The sequence below is a fragment of the Sebastes umbrosus genome, chromosome 18 (genome assembly GCF_015220745.1).
Source record: "Sebastes umbrosus isolate fSebUmb1 chromosome 18, fSebUmb1.pri, whole genome shotgun sequence".
In the NCBI taxonomy this organism is placed as follows: Eukaryota; Metazoa; Chordata; class Actinopteri; order Perciformes; family Sebastidae; genus Sebastes; species Sebastes umbrosus.
This window is the reverse complement of record NC_051286.1, coordinates 20,127,971-20,148,023: the sequence shown is the minus strand read 5'-3', so window position 1 is coordinate 20,148,023 and position 20,053 is coordinate 20,127,971. Positions and strand designations below refer to the sequence as shown.

Genomic DNA, 20,053 nt, shown 5'->3' with positions numbered 1-20,053 from the left:
GATAAGCGGTTGAAGATGGATGGATGGACGGATGTAATGAAAAATCTGAACATGTATATGAATCTATTGTATTGAACTTTTGAAATTAAGTATTATAAAAACTACTATAAAAGCTACCGTTAGTACATTCCAGGTTTTATTCCAGTTGTGTGTTATTTAATATTACATAATGTTAGTGAAGTTTGTTCATCCCATTTGCTTTGTAGAATGGATACAAGTCACAATAAACACTTCATTATTAGTACTATGAATAATTTAGATTGTTGGTGTACTTTGCATTTTTATAAAGTCTGCCATTAGGAGGCAATGTTGCTAGAGAAGCCCGTCTAACATCCCACCAAACATGCTGTAACTCATTTTGCAAATCTTTTTATTACCACCGTGGATCTATAATAAGACCTAATAATACATCCATGATTATCACTTAATAATTTCCTCATAAATCACACACAGTACACTGACTCCTCAACACAATACATGCCATTTTTATTCAAGAGTTGGTCGATGAACTGTCATAGTAGCAATGGCTTTCATAGAGTTCTGTACAGTATTGTATTAGTCTATATTGAATAGGGTACACTTGCAGTAAATGTTTATGAGGGATATAAAATATACTACACATAGCAACATCATTCAGAGCATTCAGCAGGACAAACCTTATCAAAGTGGCAATGCAGACAGTGGTATATAATGCCCAGTTAAGATACAGAGCAGAAGTTACAGTATGTACTTTCAACGTATGTACCCTTCCTCTGTTGTTGAAACTGTAAGGCGGTATATGTTGTGATTGCAATGCAGTACGGCTTTTCACCAGATGACTGATTTCCTCATGGTTCAACAAAATTTACAACTTTAAATGAAATTAAACAAAATAGCAAACAGAAACCAAACTGTGGTGTGTGTGGAAAAAAGTCTTGCATGTCAATCTTTTCTTGCAGGATCTATTATGACAAGATGGCAACAACAAAGCAGCAGTAGATACGTTTAAATATTGAACTAAAGAAGACTGTAGAAATCATAGAAGAGTAGGTTGATGGCGGGAGGCAGCAGCCGAGTATGGTCTCCCTGTGGAAACAGGTTGTGGCGAACGCAGCCTCATTAAGCTTCACCCTTCGTATTTAACCTCGGGCATCACTCCAGCTTGAGCAGTTCCACATCGAATATGAGCGTGGCGTTCGGGGGGATGACCCCGGGGTGGCCTGTTAATCCATAAGCCATATCAGGTGTGCAGGTGATTTTTGCCCTTTGGCCCAGGCTCATCTGAAGCACAGGAGAAAAGGAAAACATGACTGAGTATGCAGCTGATGCTCTGTTTTTATGATGTTTTAAAGCCCTACACAACACTGGTTTCTGTTCTTTTTAGTAGAGTAGAAAATTCAACACAGCGACCTAAAATGTGCTTGAGATAAGAAATACATCATAGCCAACACTGTCTTTATAATATTTCTACATGGCAATGCAATTTAAAGCACCTTGGGAAAAATACTACATTCATGACTTGAGACTTGATAGCCAAACATTTACAGTTGCAATAGGAAATTGCATTCCTGCAAATTCCACCAGTCATTTGAAACCCAGACGACTGACGATAAGGAAACACAGACAATGTGAAAAGGATAAAGTTCGGTTGCCCCCGGGGGGAGCCCTGTTATAATTAGAGCTTTTTAAAATGACCAAAGTATTCAGGTTCTAGGGTATGACGCAGTATTAGGGCCACATTGAGGAGAAAATTTGTTTTGAGAGATTTCGAGAATAAAGTCATAACATTACGAGAAAAAAAGTCATAATTTAATGAGAATAAAGTAATATAATTTCAAGAAAAAAAAGTCGTAATATTATGAGAATAAAGTCATAACTTTACTAGAAAAAAAGTCATTCCTCCTCCACAAAAGAGGCAATTTCCCCTAGGTCCGTGTGGTTCTTTCTTTTTCTTGTTAAATAATAAACAAGAAAAAGTAAAGTAATTTAAAATAAAGTAATTTTGGACAGATTTTGAGGTAAATATTGGGGTAATTTGGCAGTACTTCAAAAACATTTTTAAAATAGGTTACTTGCTAATTATTGCCTAATTACAATGAAATTTGCAGACCTGTAAAATGAAGTGTTGGCGATTCTTGCTGACTCTTCAGTCTCAGATGTCTCCTTTACTGTATCATACAGTACAATATAAGTTTGACGATAATAAAAGCAGCAACTATCTGGTTGGTGTGATTCCTTTAAACATCACAAATGTAAGTAATAGTAGTAATGAGACATTTAATGCAAACTATGCAACAAAGGGTCAAAGACGTGCTGCATTAACTTTGCTCTCTTACCTGTGCTACTCCGTCCTCCCAGCCCTTAATGACCTCACTCTTTCCAAGCTTGAACTTAAAGGGCTTGTTCCTGTCTCGGGAGGAGTCAAACTTCTTCCCGTTCTGCAGCATACCTGCCAAAGAGAAACTACATTAACAAAATTCAGAGAGTAGTGAAGCAACTACCACATTTTGGTCATCTGATACAAAACAAAAAGTCTTAAACACACACCGACTTTCTTGGCTATTTTCCACATCTGCATAGTTAAATGCTCTCATGACTAATACTGTGCCTAATTCATTATCGTCTTTTATCACAGTGCGATGCCAGATCAATGCACGCCCTTTCCTCACTGGCTAATGTTTTGGAAGATTAAAGGAATAAAGTCATTCTGGCTCCAGACTGAGGAATTATTCTGGCGGGGCTTGTTATCGGGATCTTGGGTCTGTTTCAATTACGCAAATGAACAAAGGGAATGTGAATCAGGAACCATTGGCCTGGTTTGGTGGATTATTTTTAAAGTTAACTAGGCCACTGCTTGCCTGTATCTAGACCACGGGGAGAAAAGGGTAACAAAGGCGGAGCAGTGCAGGACTGTTCCTTCAGAACACTGACCGACCCGTTGGGGCCATTAAATACTACTAAAGACACTGGCTCCACTTCATTTCAAGTGATGTTGTATTACATTGATGACTCAAATGAACTTTTTAACCCTTTCGATGTCCAAGAGAGCAAGTCGATGAGGCAGTTTATTACATTCTGTGCACAACATATATTTGAGGAACAAGCCATATCTAGCTGTAGGCGAACAATTTTCAGAGAACTTTAGCCGAAGTACAGTGCTTGTCATAGAAGGGCATATTAAATGACCTCCACTAGATTTTACAACTAATGTGATGCAAAGGGCACCGACAAACAAAGATTAGCATAGTCACCAAAACAATGAGCATGAATTTGTCTCATGTTTCGTACACGATTAGTCTCAATCTGCATAAAGAGACCAATATATGAGAGTGTCAATATCCTACTTTATACCTAGCTGTCTGGGAGAAATACATCATTTATGTAATAAATCTATAAGGAGTCAGTACTAGACAATTCAGTGTGGGAAATGAATGAATGAATCTGTTTACATTAGTCCATCGTGATCAATGATGCAAATAATTTTTTATGAGTTTTTAATGGCAATATTGGATTTACAAAATTATTCTGATGAAGTACTTTGATATAGGGCTGGGCGATATGGTCAGAATCTTATATTCCAATATAGATAATTTCTCGTTAACGATATATATCACGATATAGCATGTTTTCTTGTAATAAATAGTCTATATGGAATAACCACATGCATATTTTTGTATAATCCTGTGTGAATTAAATACTTGACAAATGAAAAGTACTGAGTATTTTCTCATTTTAAGAACTTGAGTACAAAATGAACATAACCGTTTTAAGTGAAATTATAGAGAAAAAAATAAATAAGTATAAGCTTAGCTAATATCGGGATAGAAACCATATAGAAAATATATTTAACATTTTTATATTGCATTGACGATATATATCGTCATATTGCCCAGCCCTACTTTGATCTGTCAGGTATTTAATTCCCTGCATTAGACAAAAGCAAATGTTATTTTATCTACAAATTGTTCGTCAATTGAGTTTCCACAAAATGTACATTATGTTATATATCATTATTCTGATATAAAAATGACATACCATGATTGAAGATTTCATCCACAACGCCTATTATGAATGATTAGCTTTTTAAAACTAGTCACGCATCAGCGAGTCAAAGTGGCGCCATGCAATAACTTTCCACAACATCCACTTGCATTTTGGAGGTTGCTCTGTGACAGTCCTTTTTGCTTTACTGTATCTTTCTCTGTCGTAATTCAGAAGTGTGAATACTTGGCATTTAAAGTTGTGCGCTCACTGCAGTCATCTAGTCATATGAATGTCGGTACTGTACTGCTTCTCCCCTTTCATTCCCCCTAAACTTAGTAGGTCCATCATTTCCAAGAATCACAGTAGCTCGGTCCAACCGTGGAGTCATCAAGTGCACACACCGAGGCAAATGCCACCTGCTACAGGGCATTCAAGTTACAGTCATCTGCAGAAAAGCCGTTTCAGTTTCTGGCAGCGGAGGCTGCAAATTGCAAGGAAATACTGATTGGCAACGTTCACGGGTGGGAAGCCAGTGAGGGATCATATCCTGGGCATTGCACTAATTAGTAGGGATGTCAAGAGAACCGATACTTCGGTACCAAGTCTATGCCAAAATTCTGAAAATATGACAGTACCTGTTTTGCTACAGTACTGCAGTTACCGTCAGGGCTCGAGACTAACGTCGTCCCGTCATCCTGGGGACCACAGAAAATGTGTTTAAGACGCAGTAAACTCACTATCGACGTGTCCAGGTGATGCACCCTATTTTTTCCCTGATAATGCTACATTGCAAACAACAAATCTATGTTGAAATTGGCAGGACGAGAGCTAGTTAACGTTAGCCATTAGATCTGTACAGGAGTGTGCTGCTTACTGGGTGTTAACTAGCTCTTGTCATGCCGATTTCAACAAGGGAGGTGCCATTGATTTACGTTATTACATTAGGCTCTATTCAGTAAAAATGAGTATTGGGCGAAGGTAAATTCTAACGTTGTTATCATGTTTTCAAATGTTATCTTGTAAATTCTAGTTTTTGGTGAGAAACTTTAATAAATAGAGTTGTTTGAAGGAAATGCTTTTAAATCAATACAAAATAGATAATAGAGAGGGAATTGTGACCTTTTTAACTTCCTAACAAAAATGGGATTTATTGTTTTACTTTTGTTTCGTACCGTGGTATCGAGATTCGTCGAGTTTCACTGATATTGGTATTGACAACTAAATTTCTGGTATTATGATATCCCTTCTAATTAGTCTTACTGATTGTTTGAGGTGTCTGTTCAAAGACTGCTGGTGTAAAAGCCTACAACAGAAAACGTAACACTCTTGTTGGTGAGCACCGTGGAATGTGGTACACACTGGCAACTGGCTAAGAAAACAGTTTGAGAAAGAAAACACCACCTGCTTCTTGTTTCCTGTGGAAACAAACACACAGTAGAGAGATGTGGATCCCAATATTCCCCTGACTTACAGCATGGTAATGCATTGTGTTATATTCTATGCTACCTTCGGTTCTTGTCAAAAGATATACAGTATATAAAGAGAGCAAAGCTAAACAGGTGCATGCATGTTCCACTGTCAGACTGTATCTTGTAGGAAAGGAAAAACATCCAGAAGTACTCCTCCGCCCCACATGTATCAGTGCTCCGTTATCACTCTTTGGACAGCTAAGCACGGGTGGGGTCTTTGCAAAAATAAAGCAGGGCCTTGTCCCTTCCTGAGGCTGACTCCCAGACTCTCTCCTCGTGAAAGGCTTCCACTTGGTAGTGCTCTGGCTAGATCTGCAAAAAAAAATCTGTGGTGCACAGGGGTGGGGTTATTTTTACTCAGTTTACTGTATCCTGTCTCAACCCCCCTGTGCCTGCCAGCACAACAACACCCCGCCACCCCCACCCCCCACCCCGCCCTTGGCCCGAGTGTGGATGAAATGAGATGCGTGTAAAAGCTATCTGACTACGACAAACTTATACGTGTTGCCGCGTTTCACAGCTGCGAGCATGCATGTCTCAATGGAAGGAATAAAATGGTGCTCATGCTTCATTAATATATCAAGACAAACTGGGAGCAGGTGCGATGTGTTATTACGAGTTTTAGGAGCAAGTTTGCTGCTGCAGCAAGGACAGCCTGAAAATCATCCTCAGCAGTGACTCAAAAGTTACTCTAATCCTATCATTATTAGATATGGGGTGTCCTGGACCAGCGGGGTTTGCTGGATAATTATTTATGTGCTATAACACCGCTGTCATATTTCTCCACATATCCTCCACTCCCATCTTCTCTGTAGGGGCACTTAAAGGAGATATGGTGCCTACTCTCTACAAGCTGTTAAAAGGTCAAATACAACTCAATGTTGAATGATGTGGCGTTCCCCCACCAAGACACCTTGGGGCCATAATTCAACAAAAGCTCAAGCTGATTTTTTTTGTCCTAATTTGGAAGCTGTATGTCAACTCTTTTCTTGCTTTTCTTTAACTCTACAATGTTGGGATTGAACACTTAACCGCGGCATTCAATCACAACATTCTCCCTTGGAAGGCGAGTTTGTTTCATCTCCTGACACACGACCCCGTGTCTATCTATTTCTGTGTCACACACGCTGAGAGCCATTAGGTCGCGGCTTCGGCACGTTTCACGGTGAAGTCCGGAGCTCAAACATGGTAAGGAATGACGTCCACATTTAGGCATGACATCATATCCAGTAAGCCTGTGGCTCCCGAAGCTCACGTGTCTTTTGTCAGTGGAGACCGATGAGGCTGTTTATCGTCATAGCCTGGTGCCAAACTTGAATAATCACAGAAACCCCGCAGGCTGCTGTAGTTTTCTTCATATTGATTGATATCAGACCTGCTTCCATTTTCTGCCTTCTGTGAGACTCACAGGGAGAAATGAGCATGCGATTGAAGGATTGCTGGCTCAGCCTGGCGCAAAAAACAGGGAACGGAAGCCTCTAAACCCCTAACAGCTCTTCAAATCTATGATCTGCCTTTGAATCAGGCAGTTTACCATTAGCTTTTCAAGCCAATGGTCAGTCACAGTGGGAAACTCCTGGGTCTGAGAAAGTGAAGCCAATGCGGAAGCACCTTAAAGTTGCATTTTTTTCTCATAGCCAGCAGGGGGCGACTCCTCTGGTTGCAAAAAGAAGTCTGATTGTATAGAAGTCTATGAGAAAATGAGCCTACTTCTCACTTGATTTATTACCTCAGTAAACATTGTAAACATGAGTTTATGTTCTAAATCACTAGTTTCAAGTCTTCTTCAATACAGCATGATGTTCATTCAGTAAATTATGGTCCCATTTAGAGTCAAATAGACCATAAAGCAGGGGATGCTTTAGGGCGTGGCTACTTTGTGATTGACAGGTCGCTACCACAGCGTTGTCCGGTCTGTCCGTGTTTCCGTTTTACATCTTTAACCCTTTCACAGTGTGTTTTCAGTTCATAAAAATTACTGGTAACATTTTGGTCACCTTAAAATGTGTTATTCAGCGTTCGGTTGTACTTAGCTCCACCCTCTCGTGTCCCTTCTGGTTGCAAAGAAACCAACATGGTGACAGCCAAAATGCCAAACTTGAGGCTTCAAAATGTCAGTCCACAAACCAATGGGTAACGTCACGGTGACTACGTCCACTTCATACTGTGTATATACAGCCTATGGTCAGTCATATACATTTGTAACTTAGCCCAGTGTTTATATGTGTGAAGGCCTAGCAAGGCCAGTGAAAGTTAATCCATAGAGGATAACAGGTCTCAGGCCAATTTGACCCACCACCAGACTGCTTGTCTGTGCTACAGATAGAGCTGCTGCTGCTCTGTGAACAGACTCGTAGTCCGATATCGTGACAGAAACAAGACTGCGTGTGAAAGAGTGAGCAGCTCTCCTAATTATTTTTGTCCAAGCCAGAGAGAGCCCTTACCTGCCTCGTGGCAATGAGCACTCTGCTAATTTGGGCGACCGCAACTCCCACCAGAGTCAGAGAGGAGGAAGGGTGGGTTCACTTACATATCTGTGTGTCTCTGTGCTCTGGCATGTGTGTGTCTGCATGTTTAAAATCCCAAAGGTGAAAGAGAGGATCAAAAAGGTAGAGCAGTGAGCGAGTGAGAGAGTCTCCCTAATGTTAAATGCTGGAAACAGAGTGGTTTCCAATCCCATTATGTGTTGGGAAATCACTCTCTTCCCACCCTTATGGTTTCTCTTAGCTCTGCTATCTGGAAAACTAACACCGGTGCAGTGGAGGGTGCAGTCTGTGGTTTTGCACTAACAGCCAGCCCAGCTGGAGGACTTGGAAAAAGGCTTGAGCCCCAGATCTACAGCTAACCTCTATTACCAGTATTATCTCCTTATCAGATCTTGGACTAATCTTGTATTTGAGTTTTTAAATAAAACATATGTGGGTTAATGTCTGTCTTTACTACAGCCTACTGGCCTGAAAAGTAAGTATGTTATCTTAAATCCTCATTAAGTTTAGCTTTCATACAAATTCCAGGCTAACTAACCCACAAATAGAACATTATTTCATCTTGTTCTATGATTACTTTTTCGCCTGTTAAATTATACACAACAAAAAATGTAGAGGGAGTTAAATTCAATGAGAAATACCTCATTATTATATAATGTGTGACTTGCTGACAGGTGCATACATGCCTTACTTACTGTGAGGTACATACTGTACATCTAACACTACTTATTACAATACGAATGCTCAAATTTTCTCTAAGAAAACCACATTCTTAAGCTAATCTCCTGGCTTGTGTTCAACACTAAGGTCTTATTTTCACGCGGTGTGCAGCTCTGACTTTAAAGGGGAACTACACCCATTTTCAAAAATTCATACATGTTATTCCTATTATCTAAGACCTCTCTTTTCATTGTCTGTGGAACAGCTCCAGACATTATACCCTATGACATCACAAGTCTGAGACTTACTTCTCTGGTTTCTGGCTTTGAGAGAGAGTAGCTCATGTTCACAAATATTGACTGAACTTTACTAGGCCATGGATACAGTATAACATGTTAGAATTTGGGTGGTGTTCCTTTTTTAAATACCGGCACATTCTTTTTCCACTGCCAACGCGTTTCCCCTGCTGATACAATAATACATCCATAGCTCTTTTTGTGTTACATTGGCCAACCTGCTTTGGCGTAACTCTGCATTTCGTGTGCCATCACTGCCAAGATAGCAGGAGCTTATGGGTAACCTAAATCCTGTGAGTCAAAAAGGGAAAAACAAGGACTGCGTTCCAAATCTCAAACTTTTTCTTTTTACTTTTAGTACGTACTGCAGCTGCCCTTACAAAGTACGTACTGTTGCATGCAGTATGCATACAATTGGGACATACTACTTCGTCATAACATTGCGCCTTGAGCTTTGACCCTCTTGCTCATATACAGTACTCAAGGGATGACATATTTTTGTAGGCCAACCAGGAAGTTAGCATTGCATTGGCTTACTCAAAAAAAAAGGGTTTTAGATTATTGCCAAAAGTGACCAGATGCAGTAGGATATCCTGGTATTTTTTATATTAAATCTTTTTCTTTCATACTAAAATAGTATGGTAGAATGGGTATTATAATGCACACAAAAGGTCCTGGTAACAGACAGGACACTGTGGCCAGTTTTGTTCCATTCAGGGAGGTGATGCGTACAACAGAAAACAGATGTGACTGTAACAATGGAGCTCAAGATTCACAATAAGTACAAACCTCAGAGTGGTGGTTGAGGTACAGATGGAGACTAAAACACATTATCTGCTTTTGTAAACCAAATAATGGTAGGTAGACTGAATCAGAGCCACCAGACAAAGACCGAGTGACTAACAGACCCCTCACTATGCAAGACTCCAAACCGGGATGTACTGTATCTCAGCAGAGATCAGGCCCAAAGGGAAATTTGGTTACTTTTTCCACTGTCCCAAAAAGAACAACACATTTGTTATCTAGGCCTGACTATCATTTCACACACACACTAGTCGAACAAAGGGGATATTCTTCTGCTAAACTAAATACTAAGAAAGTCAAAGAAGCCAAATAATTCATGTTGTAACAGATTAAAAAGACAACCACGTGAACCCACTTTAAATGATGGATGGGAAATCTACTGCAACAGGGACAAGCAAGAACTGGCCATACACATTCACATACAGTACAACAACACTCACACACAATCAAACCTGTTTAGCCAGGGAGTGTGTGGTAGCTTTTCTAGCCATGTAATAACAGATACTCAGACAGACTGATGACTGTGAACTAGGTTTTGTTTACTTTCTGTCTGACCTAGTTGTCTGGACTGCCAACCCCGGGGCACCGAATAACCCAAATTTATTTCCCAAACGTCTCAGCGTCTTGCCGCCCCGCCTCACAATTGGGCAATCTGACAGGAGACAAACAGGAAAGCATGTGTGTGTCTGCGTGTGTGCACATGTGTATTCTATCTTTGTGCATTGTGCAAGTTCCAACAGTCTCTAAAAGTGGCATTGACACCACAAGACACTAAATTCCTCCTACCAAGCAAAAGAAATATTCTATTTTCTGGGTGCGGTGTCTGCTCCTACCTCATCTTTGAAACTTTAAGCGACACACAGGTGCATACATGTCTGGCAGACTGTGTACAGTGTGAGAGCTGGGCTGCAAACTGAGCTCCTGATATTGTCAAAAACACACAAACAGAGCCAATTTCCTGTCTCAATGAGGAGACAGGAAAAACGTCTGGTTCCCCAGAAGCAAAGAAAGGGTCAGTTACCTATGTAATGAACAACACATGACTGGCCCTTCTTTGGAAATGTTCTTCCTGTTGAGAAGAGAGAGAAAACAAGGGTTAGAAACTGTCTGGCTTGTTTTATAGAATAACAATGACTGGGTTAAGTCTGGTGAGGTGTTCAAGGCAGAAATACCAATCCCCTCCTTATGCCTTGAAGTTAGATATGCGAGTTAGTCTCATCCACATTTTGAACCTTTAGCCTGGAGGCTTCTTTTTACAGCGCAAGGGGCTATCAAACGCCACTAAATGTGTTATTAGAGAGAAATAAGCCTTGAGGAGTCTACCTAAACTGACCTTACTTTTATCCTGTCCACCAAATCTTAGTTACATTGTGAGCAAATTCTCAATTTAAAGAGACTTGCAGATTAAGCTTGTCAGAGTTAAAGCATTTGTAGCAACTCATAACGTAATAACTGCGCATCATGTAATAATTTAAATGTAATAAACGCTCATAATGTAATAATCAGCACATAATGTAATAAAACCTTGAGCGCATAACATAATAACAGTTTTGTTCATAACGTTATAAGTTATTACATAATGAGAACATATGACAACATTATAAACTTAGCACAAAAAAAAGATGAATAATAGGATATAGTAGGATCCCTCTAGTTTTACATGACACAAGTGGAGTAGATAATTTAAAGCAACTGGACTTTGTCTGTTTGGTCTAGAGGACATCTTCGTCAATCAGTTCCATATTGATGAAGCCTCTTGGATGTGAGACTACAAGATATCCAGTGACTTGGACAAATGAGAACCTTTACAGAGATGATGCTGAATTTAATATACTGGTAATTCTTAGCATGTGAAATAATTGTTCAATACATAATTATTCCAGTTACTGTTACTGTTGTTAGCTGATCCAAGCAGCAAACCATTTAGGTAACAATCTTCAATGCAGTCCCTCACGCAGGCCTCAATGCTGTACCTCACGCTGATCCCAACGCTTTACTTCATGCTGGCTTCAATGCAGTCCCTCACGCTTGTCTCACTACTGTATCTCATACTGATCTCAATGCTGTACCTCAGTGCAGTCCCTCACACGGGCCTCAATGCAGTCCCTCAGACTTGCCTCAATGCAGTCCCACTAGGGATTCTGATACTGTCCCTGATGTTGGCCCTTATTCAGGCCCTAGTATCAATATCTCTCATGCTGACCCTGACACTCTCTCAGTTGTAAACCCTAACTTGCAGCGAGAAACGTTATCATCTCCGACCAGGTGCGGATGTCTTCCCTGTTCCTGGTCGGGAGGCTGAAGCAGGAAAAGCCAACACTAGAATCAGCACTGATTCATGGAGAGACCTTCGTCTGGTCAGCTAGCATTACTGCCAAGCAGGTGAAATATAGAGTGATATTGTGGTTTTAGCTGACGTGTGTCGCCTCACTGTTTTGAGCGATGCTCATTCATGTCTATGTAGAGCGAGCACAAGCGCGAGCCCGACGCTGACTTTCGTTGACTTAACGGCCACAGGTGTCGCTGTTAACAAGCATTTCTGATTCTTACAAACAGTCCCTTTAATGTAATGTAAGAAGGGTCCCCATACCCCCCCAAAAAAAGTACTGAAGAACTGGAATAATTATATATTGAACAATTATTTCACATGCTAAGAATCACCAGTATACCAGTATTCAGCATCATCTCTGTAAAGGTTCTCCTTTTGTCCAAGTCACTGGATATCTTGTAGTCTCACATCCAAGAGGCTTCATCAACTGATTGATGAACATGTCCTCTAGACCAAACAGATAGTTGCTTTAAGTTATCTATTCCACTTGTGTCAAGTAAAACTAGAGGGTTCCTATGGTTTAAGAATACAAGGAGTACTCTTTTTTTTAATTATTATTACATTGCTGACTTTATTACATTATTCATCATTTTTTTTGCTAAGTTTATAATGTAATAATGTACTCATAATGTAATAACGTATTACTTTATATAAAAATATAAATAAATATAAAATATTGCATTATGCCCAGAGTTTATTACATTAGGAGCTTTTATTACATTTAAATTATTATATTATGCGCAGTTATTAGGTTATGAGTTGCTACAGTAATGTAAAGTGTGGAGAGTTCTAGAAAGATGCGGTGCAGGCGTCAGTGATGATGAATAACTACAATAATAATAATAATAATAGGCTTTACAGACCTCTAATAATATCAATAACACTATTTTTAGTTGCAACCTATCTATCAAGCAAACTATCACACACTGAACATGACATGTTGTGTAGATTATCTTGATATTTAACTACCGAGCCCCACCACCACCACCACCACCACCACCAGCAGCAGCCCCGCATGAAAGCACCCACATAGCGGATAAATCAACTTACCATCACCGGGAGATATTGTCTCGACATCCACGCCCATGGTCGCACTACAGTGGGCTACTTTACAAAAAATGAGCTCTGAAACATACAGCTTAAAAAGCCGTTTCGACAGCCAATGTTGCCCGTTTTGCAGACTACAAGTGCGGCTATATGATCGGTGGAAATATCATGCATTCACGTTAACCGACCACCACCACCGACCCGGAGCTGCAGCCAAGTAGTGATGTGTCGTCGCGAACGAGTCGTAGCAAAGAGCCGGCTCTTTTAAGTGAACGATAATGGTACGTGTCCACAGGCTCCCCATTCATTGTCCTAGTTAAGCAGCCGTGCAATGCATTCTGGTAGCGTGGCGTCGCGATTCGAGAAACGGAGCGTCACAACGCCCGTTCCTCATTTGCATAAAGTTGAGGGCCAGTCTACTTTATGCAAATCACGAGCGTCCAACGCGACTCGCCGCCTCTCGAAACTCCCGAGTATTTCTTAAAATAAACGCTGTTGATCCAAAATAAACACAGATTCAGCAACAGCATGGCTTATTTCTCGCCTCAAATGTTTTCAGAAACACATTTAGGTGAACTATTTTCGTGAAATAAGAGAAGAAAGTTTCCAAACGAGCCTCCATACTTTTTCCGGTTTGAGAGCTGGCGTTGGCTTGGACAAAGCGTTAGTCCAATCAGGTGGGGACAGCCTTGTGTCTAGTGACTGCCCAACAAGCGTCCAATGTTGGGAAGCGTCGCGTCCTCTCGCGATAAAAAACGCCCCTGTGGATATGTACCATGTTGTGTTAATGACGTCCGTGCGACCAATCAGGTGATGACAGGCAAGGATCATACCATCAAGCAGGGAGGGGCTGGGGTGAGCGGCGCGCTGACTACAGATACACAGCAGGAGGAAGAGGAGGAGAGAAAGAGAGAGGATTGTGGTGCGCGAAAAGCAGACAAGATGAGTGACAGTCGGAAACGAAGCAGCATGTCAAATTATGGTACTTTGGAAATTATAAGGTTTATTATAATTATATTGAATAATTTAAGTGATATATGTGCACATATACTAATCATAGGTCAAAACAGTGCCAAATTTGGCTGAACTATAAAAGACAGAAGTGGTAAAATGAAGAGCCGTTTGGGAGCCGAAAGAGCCGGCTCTTCTTGGTGAGCTGAGCCAAATGATCTGGCTCACTAAAAATAGCCGGATTTCCCATCACTACAGCCAACTATGGGACAGCAAAGATATTTTTTGTAGCGAGACAGCGTCGAGATCTTCAACTACGGCACGTACGCCGTCTTCAGCTTTGTGAAATACTTACGCCACACGGCGGAGAGTAAGTTTCACATCAGTCTTATGCCATTTTTTCTATTTTCTGCTTAGCGTTAGCTTTATTATTTTTTTAATATAGTAAATATTTCGCTCTTTTTTCCCCCCTTAAATGCCCTGCATTTGGACACACACGCAGCGCCCCCGAGCGAGCAAAACGACAAAAAACAAAGACCACTACGATTCAACTACATATCCCATAATGCACCGGTATAACGACAGTCATGGTTTTGCTTCCGGGGTCAAATAGAAAATGAATATTTCATACACATTTTCAACTGTAAAAAAAACGTGATTTAATAGACGGAAACGTCGCTTTCAGGGCTTCACACGGACTCCACATGAGATGTTTGTGCTTTTATAAGGTACGTGAAGAGTTATATTACATAGTTTGTGTTGAATTTTATGGAAAAGTCTTAGCTTACTGTTAGCTCACCAGTGTTACATGCTGTATAATGATGATAACAGTGAGTATGACTTGGGAAAAAACTTGTGCGTCTCATAATGGTGGTAAAAGTGTATAAATGTCACATTTTAACCACATAATATAACCTCTCCTCAGTAAATGAGTATCTTGTTATTTTCTATAACCTCTCCATACAGTTATATTATATAGATAATAATGCACACAGTGCACTTTCATAGACTAAGCTACTGGAGTTACCCTGCACTAAACTCATGTTTAACAGTCTCTCCTGCACTATATTCATTTTAAACAGTCTCTTCTGTACTATATTCACTTTTAACAGTCTCTTCTGCACTATATTCATTTTAAACAGTCCCTTCTGCACTATATTCATTTTAACAGTCTCTTCTGCACTATATTCACTTTTAACAGTCTCTTCTGCACTATATTCATTTTAAACAGTCCCTTCTGCACTATATTCACTTTTAACAGTCTCTTCTGCACTATATTCATTTTTAACAGTCTCTTCTGCACTATATTCACTTTTTTATTAGTCGTGTATCACAGCTGTTACCCTGCACTGTATTCAGTTTCAGTTTTTATATCTGGTATATTTTTTTGTACTTTGCACTACTAACTTTTTTACTGCCTTTTTACTAACATGTTTTTGCACTATGGAACTGTGATGCTGGAAACTTGAATTTCCCTCGGGATCAATAAAGTTACTATCTATCTATCTATCTTATGTTTTACATATCCAAGTTAATGTGCTCCAGTATTAAAATTGTAAATTGTCAATTGTCAATGTCTTCTTCTGTTGACATCTAATGAAGAACGTGGACGACCTAATTGACTCAAATCTATCATGACAGTTTCACCACGTCTAAAAGAGGAAATGCTGTGACTAGACACTCCTACGCAACACATAGTATTGTTATAAACCCTGAGGTCCTAACAGGACCGGTGTGTTGTTAAGGTCATTCAGGCGTAAGCAGCTATAAGTGTTCGTCACCGCTGCCCCAGCTCAGGCAGAAGAGATTAAGGCATGTACTTGGAAGGAGACACGAGAGGCTTTTGCTATTCTTAATCTCCATAGGTATAGGCATAGGCAACAATAGCTACAGGAGTGCAGGACCCACTCAGAACATATACTGGTCTCCGTCATCAATGTTAACTTTCTGAGTTTCTTTTTCCTCTTTGAACAAGCTTCTTCACACCTGCCAGGATGGATCTTGGTAAGGCAAAGCTGCTTCGGACGGGTGTCAACACTCTGCACCAAGCCATCCACCCCGTGCACGGGGTAGCATGGACGGACGGCAAGCAGGTCTGCCTGACGTCTCTCTTCCTCATCAACGGCGAGGTGAATTTTGGGGACACGAACGTCATCGGGCAGTTTGAGCACGTCCTCGGACTCTTCTGGGGCCCGCTGTGCTGCCACGACTCCCCTGCCTTGCTGGCTGTTCAGCACAAGAAACATGTTACCGTGTGGCAGCTGCAGCTCAGTGCGACTGAGCAGAACAAGCTGCTGTGCACTCAGACCTGCGAGATGAGCGAGCCTTTCCCCTTGCTCGCCCAAGGCTGCGTGTGGCATCCTAAACTGGACATCCTGGCGGTGTTGACCAAGAAGGACACGTCCGTTCTGTTTTCAGTCAGGGTGGACAACAGGAGAACCAAAGCGGACATCAAAGGTAGCGGACTTATCCACTGTGCATGCTGGACTAAGGATGGTACACGTCTTGTGGTGGCTATAGGAAGCTCTCTTCACTCTTACGTCTGGAATGACATCCAGAAGGGTCTGGTGGCCTGCTCTTTCTGCCCCATCTTTGACGTGGGAGGCTACATCTGTGCCATCGAGCCCACGGGGGAGGCTCAAGTAGCTGTGTCTACGGAGCTGCCTCTGGACAAACTCTGTGGGTTAAATGCCGGCATGGCTTTTGACATGTCGTCAGAGGTTGAGTCCCTGCAGAGCCACAGCTCGGTCATGTCAGAAGAAGACAGCCTCCTGGACTCGAGAAGAAGATCTTTTGAATCAGAGAGGTCCTACACCCCCAGCCCAGGCCCTTTAGACCTCACCCACCTCCTGGCGAGGCACCGCCGCTCTGACCCAAGCCCCCTTCTTCACCTGCGTCGCAGAGACACCTTGACGGGCTCCGGCCAGGACTCCTCGCACCTCATCCTGGTCACCTACGAGCGTAAAGTCACCACCAGCCGCAAAGTCAGCATCCCGGGGATTTTGGTCCCAGACATTGTGGCTTTTGACCCACGTGGTTCCACAGTTGCGGTGGCTTCAAACACCTGCAACATGGTGCTCGTGTATCGCATCACAGCCTCTGCCATGCCAAACATTCAGCAGATCTCTCTGCAGACGAACGAGAGGCCCAAAGGAGTCTGCTTCCTCAACGACAAGATGCTGCTGTTGATGGTGGGCAAGCAGAAGTCCAACGAACCTGCCTTCCTTCCATCGTCTAACACGGATAAATATATCCTTCGGCTCTTAGCCAAAGAGCTGATGCTCGATGGAGCTATCACACCATCCCCCTCCGCTCACAACCATGAGTCCACTTCTAATTTCTGTGCAGGGATTAGGAGGCACTCGGAGCACCTATCTAAAGACGACAGGGAGCGCCCAGGGATAAAGGAGTTGATGCTACCTGGAGGGGGGGTTGTTCGTTCACCGAGCAACAGGCGTAGGCTGGTGGAGGAGGTAAGGAGCAGCGATCTCAGCCCCGTCACCAGCTCTGTTGACTTCTCCGACCGAGCATCAGTCGTGTCCAGTTCCTCCTCCATCACCGTGGAGAATTTCGACATGGACCACATCAACCGCATGAGCAGCCTGGCGGTGGCCGGCCACGCCAGCAGAGACTCCAGCCGGGCCAGCTCTCCTCGCCTCGAGTCGTCGGACAAGTTCCACACGGACCCGACGCTGCCTATGCCTGAAAAGGCATTGCCCCCCGCCAGGGATCGCGCCCTGGAGCAGCTCGTTCACAACATGGAGAGGCTTTTTACGCGCTTTTCAGACGTACAGCAGTGCCTGACAGAAATCAGAGATTATACCCAGAATGGCAAGAAGGCCCTGAGCGTCTACCCCAATGCCTGTGAACCCCCCTACGTCAATGTCACATGTCAGGTACGGTTTTACTCACTGCATTTCATCTGTTTATTTGTTTTTGACTGTGCATGGCTAATAACCCTAGCTAGAGAGGAGGAGATCACTTTCTTTCTACAATCTCTGTCATGAGCAGCTTTTACATGAGAGGCTTAAACAGCTTAATCAGCGGGAATTTACCGTTTAAGCACAACACAACTGAAATACCTGGAATCGTTTAATGTGTTCTGTAACTCTGCCGTGTTTAATTGTCACATATCAGATCAAGAGTTTGTTATAATAGCATTTGGCTGGACTTATTTGATATATTCCTGATGGCTGACTGTCTCTCTTTTCTTTACTCTGTCCTTCTTTGTGCATGTGCAGAAGCAGTTATCAGAAAACGTGTTCATCGATGAGCGGAGGCCAGTGCTGCTGTGTGATGGGAAGCTGTGTCTGCGCGCCCTTCAAGACCTCTTCAACCTAACTATAGTGGAGATGATGTATGGTATGTGCAGCCATTTTTTCTGTTCTTTTAAATTGCACTTCCTAGGCATTTATTTTGGTGTCATAAGTCCATTTAAAACACAAAGGTGCTAAATACGCGACTCACAGCTAACCGGCTAAGGAGGGTGGGCGCTATTCTTCCGCGACGACGCTGTTGGTCGTCACATAAAGGGAGTGACTTAATTCTCTGCTCAGGTAGACATTACTCCACTATATCTTTACATAGCAAATAGTTGTTTGCTGCTATATTAATGCTCTGGATATCATATGGAGCACCTTTAAAATTGGATTGTCTTTATTACAAAGCTGCCCTCTTCTTGCCTGTGAGATTTACCATGTTGTGACAGAATGTACTGGGTTAATAAGTTAAAACTACTTAGAGGAAAGTCTTTGCAGCTTCTTGAGAAGTTTTCCCACCTGTGAGTGTTTTAAACCAGTTTGTGTGATGGGCTTCCCGCATGAGGTCACCTGGAAGTCATCCGATAGATAGGTTGTCCAAATCAAACTCTCTGGAGTTACTCTTTTTAACTTTTTTAAAATTTCAAGTTACCCATTCAGGATGCATTTTAATTGATAAAGAACCTCATATTTTATTCTATAATCTTAGACAACACATTCTAGCATTGCTGTTCTGTTACCATGCATAAGCTATAATTGGAGGTGATTAAGAGCCTAGGTCAGATTATGAGGTTTTAAACAAAAGCAGCTTACTGCTATTTAATGAGCATAGTGTGTGACTGTCCTAAACCGAGACACAGTAGCAGGTAATAGCTGTCACAAACTACATTTTGGTGTTTGGTTTAACACTTCATTTGATAATTAAACAGATCTCAGATGTATTGAAAAACATACTTGTGCCAATCGTCTTTTGCTTTTTTTCCAGGTCCATTGTGGATTGTACTCGTGGCAGATGCAGACGGCTTTGTGCCTCTGACATTCAAACCCAAAGAGGAACTCACTGTGCGGAACGGGAAGCGGAAAAGTACCATACGGACTCCTGGGAGTCCGGAGAACTCCGTCCCATCCAGTCCATCCCCCGGCCAAAGTCCCAACACAACCACAGAGGCCTCCCTATAGTGCCTCTTAACACACTCCTCAATTTATGGACTCCATATGCAATACAGAGTGAATGTAGTATGGACACACAGAGCCTCACTAATGCAGATTATGTCACATTTATTTTTCTATTTAAAAACCAGTAGTGAGTTGGAAAGGGCTGCCTATTCAGATGGGATGTTTACATGTTGCTGCTTTGAAATTAGAGCTTCACTGAAAGAAGTTTGAGCACTGAGCCACGTTTTTTCTTTAATAATTTGTTGACAAAAAGCAGTTCTGTTGTGGAGGACACCAATTGTAGTGCCATGGTGCTCTATGAACAGCTTTGAGTATGTTTTAGGGATGGCTGACATGTTTTCAATTGTCCTGCCGTCCTGTTACAAGAACTGATAGAGGCTTATGTATGATGTTATTGTTTTGATCTGTATTTGTTATTAATCGAACGCTGCAGAAATCCCCATTTGTATGAAATTGAGATTTTACCCATAATATTCCTGGATGGGCACTTTTATGCTCAAACGAATGTATTACACTCTAGTGTTATTTAACATTGTTATACAACACTCCAGGTTATATATTTTCATATATAAAATGTTGATGAGAACATAGTTGAAGCACTTTTTCATCTACA

General features: G+C 41.7%; 2 protein-coding genes across 2 annotated transcripts; one reads left to right on the top strand and one right to left on the bottom strand.

The window, feature by feature from the left end:
- Positions 1–462: 462 nt before the first annotated feature.
- fkbp1b (FKBP prolyl isomerase 1B) lies at positions 463–13,274 on the bottom strand. Its single transcript, XM_037751208.1, has 4 exons — positions 13,058–13,274; positions 10,700–10,747; positions 2,316–2,428; positions 463–1,260 (listed from the first exon to the last, which is right to left on the bottom strand). The coding sequence occupies exons 1-4, from the start codon at positions 13,092–13,094 to the stop codon at positions 1,132–1,134; spliced, it is 327 nt and encodes a 108-aa protein (XP_037607136.1). The 5' UTR covers positions 13,095–13,274; the 3' UTR covers positions 463–1,131.
- Positions 13,275–14,166: 892 nt separating this feature from the next.
- On the top strand, positions 14,167–19,962 carry LOC119477488 (WD repeat and coiled coil containing). Its single transcript, XM_037751580.1, has 4 exons — positions 14,167–14,733; positions 15,981–17,901; positions 18,247–18,367; positions 19,250–19,962. Exons 2-4 carry the CDS (start codon positions 16,000–16,002, stop codon positions 19,441–19,443), a joined length of 2,217 nt encoding a protein of 738 aa, XP_037607508.1. The 5' UTR covers positions 14,167–14,733; positions 15,981–15,999; the 3' UTR covers positions 19,444–19,962.
- The last annotated feature ends 91 nt before the right edge of the window (positions 19,963–20,053 follow it).